Source organism: Leptonychotes weddellii, chromosome 5 (assembly GCF_054177405.1).
Source record: "Leptonychotes weddellii isolate Sample4059 chromosome 5, ASM5417740v2, whole genome shotgun sequence".
Classification (NCBI taxonomy): domain Eukaryota; kingdom Metazoa; phylum Chordata; class Mammalia; order Carnivora; family Phocidae; genus Leptonychotes; species Leptonychotes weddellii.
The window spans coordinates 151156532-151170214 of record NC_138373.1 but is presented as its reverse complement, the minus strand read 5'-3'; the positions used below and the strand labels follow the sequence as shown (position 1 = coordinate 151170214).

Below are 13683 nucleotides of genomic sequence, written 5' to 3'. Positions count from 1 at the left end.
CCAGGCAAGTGCGAGGCGGCCGGGCCCGCTAACCAAGACAATTTACTCCCGGCCGCATCAGGTCACCTGGTGAACAGCGCGCCAGACAGAAAACGCTCAACGAAGGAGTAGCTAATCCAGGTTCTCGAAAGCACTCCGCTCGAGAAGCCCAGCCCACAGAGGGAAAAGGGAGGGGAGGACGGCGAAATGCAGCCGCAGGCCGGGTCGCCGCCCCGGAACGGCGCCGATGTCCGGGGAGGGGTGGGGAGCGGCGGGCGTCGAGGCGAGACTCCTGCCGGCCGCCCCGCCCTACCCAGCCCCGGAAAGAACCGAACCCAGGAGCCGGGCACCAGCTCTAGCGGCCGCCGCCTCCGCCACGCTCTACGGCTCACGGCCCACAGCCCCAGGCCGCCTCCCCTCAAGGCCACCCACACCCACTCAACCGACGGGTGGCAGCCTCAGCCTTAAAGCCGGCGCCGCCTGACGACAGGCTGACGTCACACGTGACGCCGCGGCGGGCGGGAGCGGGGACGGCGCAGGAGGGCGTTTCCGGAGCACGCGCCCGGCGAGGGCGGCTGACGTCGGGCTCAGGTGCGCGCGCTTGCCCGCCCGCCCGAGCGCGGCCCAGGTGGCGGCCCGCAGCGCCAGGTGGTGGCCTGCAGCGGTGAGGGGGCGACCCGCGGCGTGGGTGGGGGCAGCGGCGGGAGGGCATGTCGGCTTGCACTCACGTGACGGGCGGGGAGGTTGGGGTGTGGGCGGCGAGGCGAGCCGGGTGGGCCCGACCCCACCCCTCGCGGGCCTGCCAGTCGCTGCGCAGGACCTTCCCTCGGGCTGGGGCCGGGCCCGCCCCGCCCCGCCCCGCCCCGCCCCCCCGCCAGCCTGGTTCTCCGCGGCGGTCCGCTTGACCGCCGGAGCTGACCGGGGTTGTTTCCTCCGCAGGGCCGCGGCGAGAGGGTGAGAGTCCGCGCGTTCCGAGGGAGCCGCCCCCGCCTCGGCCCGTGTCCTGCGGGGCCCCACCGCACCAGAGGGGATGGAGAGCCGACCCCGAGGCCCCGGCTCGGTCCGCGATTCCACGCTGGCTGGCCCTCGCTAGCGGCTCGAATTTTGCATTTTACCCACCACCTAGGCCTTGTCTCCTGAGTCAGTGGCGTTGCGGTTTGAAAGAAATGGAAGAAAAGGAGCGATGTGACCAATTTCGTTCGGTCCTCCTGCATTGAGGTCTGGTTGGCATTTGCAGAGAGGAAAATACGGCAAGAAAATCGTGGGTTTTTTGTTTTTTGTTGGTTTTTTTTTTTTTTTTTGGAGGGGAGGGTGGGAGAAGGGAAACAAGGTCTTAGATCGTCTATGATTTTTTAAAAATTCTGCACTTTGACAGTGGTGGCGAAATACACTAATCCGAAAGTGATCTTTCTGTTGATGGAGGTGGATGTTTTTTTTTCCTTTTGATTCCAACCTTTCTCCCCGTGACAAAGCATAAATCATGGAGACCAGAAAATAAGGTGGACCTCAGGAATCCTGAAAAGACTGAGAAGCTTACATTCTTCCTCTGGAGGGAAGGGTGGGGTGTTTTTAGTCCTCTCTGGAACCTAAAACGAAAACATGAGTTGCGTGCCATGGAAAGGAGACAAGGCCAAATCTGAATCTTTGGAGCTGCCTCAGGCAGCACCCCCACAAATCTACCATGAGAAACAGCGCAGGGAGCTTTGTGCCCTGCATGCCCTCAATAACGTCTTCCAGGACAGCAATGCTTTCACCCGGGAAACGCTGCAAGAGATTTTCCAGAGGTAGGGGACCTTCTCCTTGGCATTTTTACACTGTTTGCTATTTATGAATTTCTGTGGGTGGGGCAGTGTCTCAGCTACATAAACCTTCAAATCAACAGGTATTATTAGCCAGATGTTAGCAGTTATAAGGGACGCAGAGATGGGAAAAATAATCACCCTCGTTGATTGAGCACTTACTATATAGACAAGGCACAGTGCTAAAAGCCTCAGTTGTGTGATGCCCTCAACGATCCCATGGAATATGTGTTATTTCCATTTTATGGACATAGGCAGGGCTCAGAGAAGTAATTTACCTGAGGTAACATGACAAGAGATGGAGCCGAGTTTGAATTCAGGTTTGTATCTGTGCTGTTGACCACTAGGCTGTAATGCCTCTCAAGTCCTGCCCCCAAGCGGTTACAGTCCCGAAAGGGGACGAGAGCTGTACACACTCAGTCACCTCTCCTCACAGGTGGAATGCTGTGGGTTTTATAAGGAAGGTGCTCAGCTATACACAGTGCTCAGTTTCTCTATGCAGCCATGTGCTGGCCGTGGTGCTTTTCATAGGTTGCTTTGTATAGCCCTCCCCAGCAGTTATTTTACTGTCTCTAGTTTACTGATAGAGCAACAGACAGAAAGGTCAGGTAGTTTGCCCAAATAGCTTCTAAGTAGCAAAGCTATGATTTGAAGCTGACTCTAGATCTCTTCCCCTTTCTACTTCATTCTCGATGGCCTTTTATACCCACTTTGCTAAATGCTACCTGACAGGTTGATAGAAGTTCAGCCTTTTCTCTCTCTACTTTGATGTTCTAAAATTCTTTTATCAAAGGGTTTGAGAATTAGTTCTGCAGTGTCTGGATGGACACAGCAACTCGTCTGCTCTGCTACTTCCTGAGTATTGGAAAGGCATGTCAGAGCAATGGTATGATCAGTACCCGTTCACGCTGCTAGTAAGTTGGGCCTGGGTCTAAAGATACGGACTATGATTGTAAGCTGTTTGTGGATAATTGCTGTTTGCGGATACCCGTTCCAGTTAGTTGTGTTTCCCCTGAATGAAAGAATGCTAAATATTTGCTAAACACTCACATGGAACCAGAGTTCTATTCCTGGCCACTAAAGCTCTAGAAAATTTGTACTACGCTCCCCAGTTTCCTGTCAGCACAAGGTAAAGATCCATCTCAAAGTAACAGCAATAGCAAATACACTCAGCTTCCACTCCAGAGGCAGAATTCTATGTAGAGCATTTTGTCTGGAAAGATTCAGTGTGGATAGAAACAAGCATGAAAGGGATCAGAGGAAAGGGAGAAGAGGGAATTTTATAAACAAACATTTACTAGCGGCTTGCCCTGTGCCAAGCACTGCTAGGCACTGTAGAGGAAACAAGTTGAACAGGACTCAGCTGCTAAGTACATCCCAGGCTCTACATTGACCAGACCTTGAGAATAAACTTAAGTGAAGTTAGAACCTTGGAATTTAGAGCCGTTTGAAAGGGAAAAGATGATGTTTGGATCTTTTTTTTTTTTTAGGATTTTATTTATTTATTTGACAGAGAGAGAGACAGTGAGAGAGGGAACACAAGCAGGGGGAGTGGGAGAGGGAGAAGCAGGCTTCCCGCGGAGCAGGGAGCCCGATGCGGGGCTCGATCCCAGGACACTGGGATCATGACCTGAGCCGAAGGCAGACGCTTAACGACTGAGCCACCCAGGCGCCCCTGATGTTTGGATCTTAATGGAAAGAATAGTAATGTTGGCAGGTTAAACTAGATAATTTTAAATTCTCAGATACAAAGTTTTATGCTCTTTGGAAGATGGGGCTGATGAATGGGAGAAATGGGAGAAAAATTTTGATGAATGCTGTTTGTTGAGAGGAAGTTCATCTTAGCAGTTGAATTTTAGCCAGATAAAAAAGGAGAAATACAAAAGCAGGGTGGAGTTTGAGTAGTTGTGGATATAAGATGACTCATGTTTGGAACAGAAATGAGTAGGGACTAAGAAAAAACTAAAGCCAGTGGCCCAGCAGCATGGTGATAGGGAAGAGAGGAGTCAAGGTGGCAGAGTCTCAGTCTAGGATTTGAACATAGTGGTAAGAACCACAGTGAGCAGAAGAGGTCACTGGTTTGAAAAGGATCAGTTTTCAACATGTGTGTGAAATTAGAGAAAAGCTCAGAAACTGGCAGCTGTCATCGTGCACATATACAGATGTGGATATCTGATCTCGTACATCTCATCATATATGTGCCTGTGCTTTGAAAAAGGAAGGATTTAGACGTCAAATGATGTAGTAGCAGCTTTGCTGAGTTGTTTGGAAAATCCTCAGCCTCAAACCATTTTCAAAGACTCATCTCAATTGTTCAGTGATTAAATGTTCTCGCAGCTGGGTATGCACCCCCCTGCAAAAAAAAAAATAGCTATTAAAATCTAAATAGATGAAAACTAGGTTGGTACCACTCAAAAACTCTAATGCAAGCTTGACGGGACAAAGAGATTTTAGATATTGGTGAACAACCAGCATTCTTCTACCACAGAGGAGAAGTCTAACCTCCCCATTAAAAGGTCCCTGAGCAAGTGAAAGGAGCCACATTTAAAGGTGTGGTGTTGGTAAATTGCTAAAAGGTATAGAGTGTTAGCCTCTAGAGATTTAAATCATTTTGTCCAAGGGCCAGGCAAACACATCATCATCATTGCCAGTACTTAAGAGTTCATCGATGTGCCTGGCCCTGTGATCTGTGCTTTATATATTTAATAATTTAAAGACACATCATGAAGTTCTGAGACATATTTTCTAAGGTCACATTTCTTCAGATGTGATAAAAAGGAAAATAATAATTAGGAGAGAAAAGGAATCTTTTTTTTTTTTTAACATTTTATTTATTTATTTGACAGATACAGCGAGAGAGAGAACACAAGTAGGGGGAGTGGGAGAGGGAGAAACAGGCTTTCCACTGAGCAGGGAGCCCGACATGGGGCTCAATCCCAGGACCTTGGGATCATGACCCGAGCCAAAGGCAGACGCTTAATGACTGAGCCACCCAGGCACCCTGAGAAAAGGAATCTTGGTGAATGTCTCCACATCTCCTTTTTGTTAAAATCTGAAATCCTCACCGTAGCCGGACACAGGAATAACCACCAGGGAGGACCAGGAACTCACCTGAGGGTATAGGCATTAGTGAGACCTGGCTAGAGCCCATTTTCTCACTTGGAGATCACTTCAGATCCCATGGCTCTAACCTGTGGCTGTGACAACAGAAGTGAGAGGCTTGCTTTCTAAGTCCAGACCTTCTATCCAAATCACGAAGACCGTCCTGAACAGGAGTTTGCCAAGGAGTCTCAGGAAAAGAATCACAGAACAGGATGCCATGGAGTTCAGTGGGACCCGTGTGTCAAACTGTCCAGGAGACCATTGAGTGTATTAGGTGTAGGGGTTGGATCCTAGAGCTCTGTAGCCCTCACCAGCTGCACAGGGCTGTGCAAGTCACCGTGGCCACGCTGCATCTCAGCTTCCTTATTAACACTGTGGGATTAAGTTCTGTCTTAAGACTATTGGAAGGATTAAGAGATAAAGCTCATAAGAGTAGCTAACACAGTGGGCACCTGGTTAGGGTTAAATAGAAACGAGTACTGGTATAATGGCCCACTGGGCGGACCCCACTTATTCAAATGACCACTCTAGGAATGAGATGGAGGCCATTCTCTGCATTCCCTGTAGTGATATCATCTAGGCCAACGCATGTTTATTCAGTTGCCACTGCTTTGCCGTGAGGGCTGCAGAGTAGAAGAGCCATCCCCTGTGCTTCGGGAATTTGCTATTTGGTTGGACACATATAAGATAATGGAATTCTTTAATGGTCTTGTAAGATGGGGATTATTCCCATTGTTGCAGATAAGCCCGCAGGCACGGAGAGTAAATCACACAGTTAGTGTTGCTGCTGCTTGCTGGGATACTGTGTGGTCCTCCCCATCTCCCTGTGTTTTCTACACAGAAGCCAGGAAAGGGTCCATGGAAGAAGTAGGATGTGACATTGACCTTGAAGAAGCTTTAGGATTTGGCTTGGAACAGGAAACAGGATGAAAGAATAGAGGCCCACATGGTCGTGGTGTCTGAAGTGCACTAAAAGGGGCGCCTGGGTGGCTCAGTCGTTAAGCGTCTGCCTTCGGCTCAGGTCGATCCCAAGGTCCTGGGATCGAGCCCCGCATTGGGCTCCCTGCTTGGCGGGAAGCCTGCTTCTCCCTCTCCCACTCCCCCTGCTTGTGTTCTTTCTCTCACTGTGTCTCTCTCTGTCAAATAAATAAATAAAATCTTAAAAAAAAAAAAAAAATGAAGTGCATTAAAGCCCAAGGAGGGGGGAACGGCAGGCCCAGTAGGGCCAGGAGGGTTGAAGTTAGCCAGTGGGCAGTTGGCTCCAGTGGCAATTCTTACATGAGAGAGTGAAATGATAACTTGGTGAATGTGGCAGGAACATTTAGGTGACTTGGTGGAAGGGGAGTTTAGGAACAAGAAGATCACTTTATTTTATTTATTTATTTTTTAAAGATTTTATTTATTTATTTGACAGAGCGCGCGAGAGAGGGAACACAAGCAGGGGCAGTGGGAGAGGGAGAAGAAGGCTTCCTGCTGAGCAGAGAGCCCGATGCGGGGCTTGATCCTAGGACCCTGAGATCATGACCTGAGCTGAGGACAGACACTTAACAACTGAGCCACCCAGGTGCCCCAAGGAGATCACTTTAGCAACCTGTTTCAAAAGCCCAGATATGGGGCAAGGAAGCTCCAGCTCGGGGAGAGCAAATGGGAATAGACAGGAGAGGGTTGGAATCTGAGACAGAAGATGTGGGACATGGAGAGGAGACCCTGGGAACACTCCTGTAAGGTGTACCTCAAAAAAAATGTTTGGTCATATATGTTTGGGATCTGAAATCTACCCTGTCTCAAGACTCAAGGTGAAAAGAAAAAAAAAAAAGACTCAAGGTGAATATTAGCATATTAGGGACTCCACAAATTCCTGCAGGAAACCTTTTTACTCGATTCATTCAGCCATTAATGTGTTGAACACCTTCTGTGATCATCTGGGAACACACTCAGGAAAGCGAGGCTCCGAGTTGTTTTTTTTTTAAGATTTTATTTATTTATTTGACAGAGACACAGTGAGAGAGGGACCACAAGCAGGGGGAGTGGGAGAGGGAGAAGCAGACTTTCCGCTGAGCAGGGAGCCCGATGTGGGGCTGGGTCCCAGGACCCTGGGATCATGACCTGAGCCGAAGGCAGTTGCTTAACTGACCGAGCCACCCAGGTGCCCCGCGAGGCTCCAAGTTTTGAGCGTGGTAAGGAGTTAAATGGTGAACAAGGTAGAAGACCCAGAAGTTTCTTTGTTGGAGCCTTCATGCATCTCCTAGCTAGAGACTTCTCTGAAAGTAAGGAGAAACTATTGAAAAGTTGGTGAAGGGGAAGGAACTTGATACACCTTGAGCTAGGCTTGCTTTCATATACTTTCTTATTTAATACAAGAGCCCACTGAGAGCCTTTGTCCTTTGAAGCTGCATTTTAGGTCCAGACCCCAGGGAGTCCGCTGGCCTTTCCTCTTCTCACCCAACTACCACCACCCATTTTGGTTCTTGGGTCCTCACCATAAGACAGCAAGCACAACATTGGAGTCAGACAAACCTGAGTATGAATCCTAGTTCTGTCATTTGTGAGATAAGTGATCACAGGCAAGTCACCATTTTAAATCACCAAACTTCAGTTTTTTAAGCCTATAAAATGGAAATAATTTATAGCTTCATAGGTTTATTGTGGAAATTAAATGAGATACACATAAAAGCATCTTGCATTGAGTGTGGCATGGAATTTTTCAATAAATGGTAGTTACTGTTACAGTAAAATACAATTTGGTTGCAGAGTGAAGTTTTGTGTCCTCTGATCCCCTTCTTTGCCAGCTCTGGAGACAAACACACCACCTCTTTTTAAGGGTCTGCCACCAATGTTTACAAAGAAAGAGATAGGGTAGCAAAATAAACATGGCGAACATGTCAGTAAACATTTCTTGAGCACCTGTCATGTGCCAGGCACTCTTGGGTCCTGGTGATGTAGTCCTAACAGGATAGAGAAGGCCCTTGCTGTCATTCTAGTGTGGAAAACACATGTCTGGTTGTACCAAGGGCTGTAATTAAAGCAGGTGGAGTAAGAGCTGGTGCCTGGAAGAAACTAAAGATTGGGTGGTCAGAAAAGGCCGCTAAGGTACTAACACTTGGGACCCAAATAATAAGGAGCAAACCAAGTGTAGATCCAGGGGAAGAACATTACAGACGGCTGAAACAGTGTGTGCAAAGGCCCTCAGGTGAGAAGGAGTTTTGTGTGTTTAGGTAGTAGGGAGCAGGTGTGTGTGTTAAAAGAGGTGGGGATGAGGTCAGCAGTGTTCTGAGGGCTTTGCAGGGAGAGGAAGTAACTTAGACTGTATTTAAGTGCTTTGGGAGCCATTGGAGGGTTTAAATAGTGGAAGGAATGTTTTATGTTAAGAAAATATCAGTATAGTTCTGTGTACAGAGAAGTTTAAAAAAAACAAAAACAACTTTTTGTAAGATTTCTTGAGTGTTTGGAGTTGACCTAAAGTCATGATTCTCTTCTAGAGATGGCCCTTAGCAGCCTCCTGGACATCTGCCTTCCAATTTTATTCCTGAGAAACTCACCCCATTTCCCTTCTTCCCCTTCACAACAAGGTGGAAGTAATCTACCCCTTCCTTCAAGATGGTCTTTCCTCAGGTCCTGGCCTGACAAACCTGTGAAAGCAAAATCGTAGGACTGGAAACACCTTTAGAGCTGCTATCCTTGCCTTGGATGAAGGAGTGGCTAATAAGGCCTGGCCAAAAATGACTTAAAGCTCGGTGGGCAAGTTTAGTTTTGTTTGGCACATTCATTTTTTTTTCAGTTGATTCATTGTGCTTTAATTTTTTAAAATTTTTTATTCAGTTATTATTCAGTTATTTTACACACACATGTATATTTGAAATACTTTAGGTGGCTCATGCATTCCAGTTCAATACAGGCCTTACTACTTCTTACTGCTTTACATTTGGCCCCAGTTCATACATTTGTTACCTGTCTGAGCGTCTGTATGCCTTGGAGTATTTAAGGATTAATGATTACCAAGCGTGCAAGCGTTAAATAGAAAGCATTTCAACTGTTAAAAAAAAAAAGAGAGAGAGAGAGAGTCCAAGATGGTGGAGGAGTAGGAGACCTGAGTTTCGTCTGGTCCTAGGAATTCAGCTAGATAGCTATCAAATGATTCTGAACACCTGCAAACTCAACTGAAGATCTAAGAAAAGAGTAGCTGCAACTCTACAGATAGAAAAGCGACCACCTTCTGCAAGTTAGGAGGTGCGGAGAAGTGAATCCGAAGTGATATATCAGAAGATAAACCGCAAGGGGTGGGAGCCTCTGTAAGCCGGCCCGGGAAAGTGAGCAGCAGAGCACAGAATCAGAACTTTGAGAAGTCTGCTCCAGTGAGGGATGTCCCTGCCTGAAAGGTGCTCAGGTGGCAAGGCGAGTGGAATCCTAGGTGGGACAGTGTGGTCTCAGGATCTGAGAGGTCACAGGAAGACCAGGAGTGCCTGAGTATGGCAGAACTCCCAGACATCGGAGCGGGGAAGCTGGCTGCAATCAGCAAGCTCAGGAGTGGACTCTCAGCCCAGGGTTGCCATATACCATGAACCACAGTATGGTTGGGTGACCGCTCTCTGAGCAGGGGCCCAGCAAGCGGCAGAACCTCAGCGAGACCCTCCCCCCTCCCCTGGGGAGGAGGGGTGCAGGTGCGCACTGCAGGAGTCTGCAGGGTTTGGAGACTCAAAACGGGTTGTGTACCTGAGACAGAAATGTCTGGTCACAGACTGGGTGAGCATGCAGTGCAGACAGAAACCAGGGAGACAGGAGTGATTGACTGCTTTTCCCTGAGGGCTCACTGAGGAATGAGGCCCTGAGCTCTCAGCTCGGGCTGAAGATTGGGAGGCCACCAGTTTCATTCTCATCCTCTAAAGCCACGTGGAAAGCCTTCAGGGAATAAAAGAGCAGTCCAGAGCCGCTTACTTAGCCTGGCCCCAGGCAAGGGTGGTGCAGTTCCACCCAGGGTAGACACCTGAGAATCAGTGCAACTGGCCCCACTCCAAGAAAATCAGCAAGAACATCTGCCTAAGACCAAGTTTACTGATCACACAGAACTGCAAAACTCCAGTGCTGGGGAAAATATAGAATTCATGGGTTTTTCTCATGATTCTTTAGTCTTTCAATTTTAATTTTTTTTCCCTTTCCTTTTTCAACCAATTTCTTATTTTATCAACTCTTTTATAAAATCTTTTTTAATTTTCATTTTTACAGTTACATTCTATCCTTTCATTGTATTTAATTTTATTTTTGTTTATATATGTTTTTCGTTCTTTACAATTTTCGGATACAGTTTCTTCTAACAAACAGACCAAATTGCACCCAGAATCTAGTGTATGGCTCTGTTCTCTTCACCTATCTGATCATGTTCTTTTTTTTCTTTTTTTTCTTTTTTTTTCTTTTGCTTAGGCTTTTTAAATTTTGATCTTTACACTTGCATTCTATCTTTTCAATGTATTTAATTATATATATTTCTTTTTTTTTTTCTTTACAATTTTGAGATGTAGTTTTTCCAACAAACTGACCAAAATATACTCAGGACATCGTATATTGCTCTGTTCTGTTAACCTGTCTGTTTATATTCCTTTTTTTTTTCTTTTTTGTCTTTTAATTTTCATTTTTATGGTTATATTCTATTCTTTCATTTAACTTTGCTTTTGTACGTATTGTACATGTTTTTTTTCTTTACAATTTTGGGATCTAGTTTTCTAACAAACAAACCAAAATACACACAGGATCCTGTGTATTGCTCTGTTCAGTTCACCTGTCTGATTATATTTTCTCTTTTCTTTATTTTATTTTTATTTTTTTGGTTTTTAGTCTCTTCTGATTTGTTTAGTGTATATTTCTCTGCTGTCATTGTTGCCATTTTAGTATTTTGTTCTCTCATTCATCTTTTCTTATCTGGACAGAATGACAAAGACAGAAAAACTCATCTCAAAAAAGAGAGCAAGAGGCAGTACCGACTGCCAGGGACCTAATCAGTTTGGATATAAGTAAGATGTGGGAACTAGAGTTAGAATAACGATTGTAAAGATACTAGCTGGGCTTGAAAAAAGCATAGAAGACAGTACAGAACCCCTTTCTGGAGAAATAAAAGAACTAAAATCTAGTCAAGTCAAAATCAAAAAGGCTATTAATGAGATGCAATCAAATATGGAGGCTCTAACTCTTAGGATAAATAAGGCAGAAGAGAGAATTAGTGATATAGAAGACAAATGATAGAGAATAAAGAAGCTGAGAAAAACATAACTACTGGATCACGAGGGTAGAATTCGAGAGATAAGTGATACCATAAAGTGAAACAATATTAGAATAATATATAATATTATTAGAATAATATAATAATATAATCCCAGAAGAAGAGGAAAGGGGGGAGCAGAAAGTATATTGGAGCAAATTATACTGGAGAACTTCCCTAATCTGGGGAAGGAAATAGGCATTCAAGTCCAGGAGGCACAGAGAACCCCCCCACCCCCGCAAAATCAATAATAGGTCAACACCCTGACATATAATAGTGAAACTTGCAAATCTCAGAGACAAAGAGAAAATCCTGAAAGCTCAGAACAAGAGGTCTGTAACCTACAAGAGTAGAAACATAGGCTGGCAGCAGACCTATCCTCAGAGACCTGGCAGGCCTGAAAGGACTGGCATGATATATTCAGGGTGCTAAATATGCAGCCAAGAATACTTACTCCATTCATTCAAAATAGAATGGCTATCATTCAAATAGAAGGAGAGAGAAAAAGCTTTCAGGACAAACAGAAACTAAAAGAATTTGTGATCACTAAACCAGCCCTCCAAGAAATTAATTAAAGGGGATCCCTTAAGTGAAGAGAGAGCCCAAAGGTAACATAGACCAGAAAGGAACAGAGGCAATATACAGAAACAGTGACTTTACGGGTACTACAACTGCACAAAATTCATCTTTCAGTAGTTACTCTGAATATAAATGGGCTAAATGCTCCAATCAAAAGACAAAGGATATCAGATTGGATAAAAAAGCAAGACTCATCAATATGCTTTCTTAAATAAGAGACTTATTTTAGACCCACACACCTCCAGATTGAAAGTGAGGGGTTTATCATGCTAATGGACATCAAAAGAAAGCTGGGGTAGCAATCCTTTTATCAGACAAATTAGATTTTAAACCAGAGACTGTAATAAGAGATGAGGAAGGACACTATATCATACTTAAAGGGTCTATCCAACAAGAAGATCTAACAATTGTAAATATTTATGCCCCTAACATGGGAGCTGCCAATTATATAAACCAATTAATAACAAAATTAAACACATTGATAATAATACAATAATAGTCAGGGACTTTAACACTCCACTCACTGCAACAGAGAGATCATCTAAGCAGAAGATCAACAAGGAAACAAGGGTTTTGAATGACACACTGGACCATATGGACTTCACAGGTATATTCAGAGCATTCCATCCTAAAACAACAGAATACACATTCTTCAGGAGTGTACATGGAACATTCTCCAGAGCAGATCACATACTGGGTCACAAATCAGGTCTCAGCTGGTACCAAAAGATTGGGATCATTCCCTGCATATTTTTGGACCACAATGCTTTGAAACTCAAACACAAGAGGAAATTTGGAAAGAACTCAAATACATAAAGGCTAAAGAGCATCGTACTAAAGAATGAATGGGTCAACCAGGAAATTAAAGAAGAATTTTAAAAACTCACGGAAATAAATGAAAATGAAAATACAACTGTTGAAAACCTTTGGGATGCAGCAAAGGCAGTCCTAAGAGGGAGATATACAGCAACACAAGCCTTTCTCAAGAAACAAACGCAACCTAACCTTACACCTAAAGTAGTTGGAGAAAGAACAGTAAATAAAGCCTAAACCCAGCAGGATAAGGGAATAAACATTAGAGCAGAAATCAATGAAATAGAAACCAAAAGAAAGTAGAACAGATCAACAAAACTAGGAGCTTGTTCTTTGAAATAATAAGATTGATAACCCCCTGGCCAGACTTATCAAAAAGAGAAAGGACCCAAATAAATAAAACCATGAATGAAAAAGGAGAGATCACAACCAACACCGAAGGAATACAAACAATTATCAGAACATATTGTGAGCAACTATATGCCAACAAATTAGGCAATCTGGAAGAAATGGATGCATTCCTGGAGATGTATAAAGTATCAAAACTGAACCAGGATGAAGTAGAAAACCTGAACAGACCCATAACCAGCAAGGAAATTGAAGCACTAGTCAAAAATCTCCCAACAAACAAGAGCCCAGGGGCCAGATGGCTTCCCAGGGGAGTTCTACCAAACATTTAAAGAATTAATACCTATTCTTCTGAAGCTGTTTCAGAAAATCGAAATGGAAGGAAAACTTCCAAACTCTTTCTATGAGGCCAGCATTACCTTGATCCCAAAACCAGATGAGGACCCCACCAAAAAGGAGAATTACCAATATCCCTGATGAACATGGATGCAAAAATTCTCACCAAAATACTAGCCAATAGGATCCAACAGTAAATTAAAAGGATTATTCACCACGACCAGGTGGGATTTATTCCTGGGCTGCAAGGTTGGTTCAGCATCCACAAATCAATCAGTGTGATACACAACATAAATAAAAGAAAGAACAAGAACCATATGATCCTCTCAATAGATGCAGAAAAAGCATTTGACAAAGCACAGCATCCTTTCTTGATTCAAACTCTTCACAGTGTAGGGATAGAGGGTAAATACCTCAATACCATAAAAGTCATCTATGAAAAACCCACAACGAATATCATCCTCAGTGGGGAAAAACAGA

General features: G+C 44.7%; 1 protein-coding gene across 4 annotated transcripts in view; it reads left to right on the top strand.

The window, feature by feature from the left end:
• Window positions 1-439: 439 nt before the first annotated feature.
• JOSD1 (Josephin domain containing 1) overlaps window positions 440-13683 on the top strand; it is an 18285-nt gene continuing 5041 nt past the window's right edge. The window contains exons 1-2 of one of the 4 annotated variants that reach the window (XM_081822487.1): window positions 440-570; window positions 919-1763. In XM_081822487.1, the coding sequence (XP_081678613.1) occupies window positions 1579-1763 (185 nt within the window). In that variant the 5' untranslated portion in view covers window positions 440-570; window positions 919-1578. Of the gene's footprint in view, window positions 644-864; window positions 1764-10612; window positions 10883-13683 lie in introns of those variants that run through there. The other 3 variants (XM_081822486.1, XM_081822485.1, XM_006747421.3) reach the window with 3 other exon arrangements.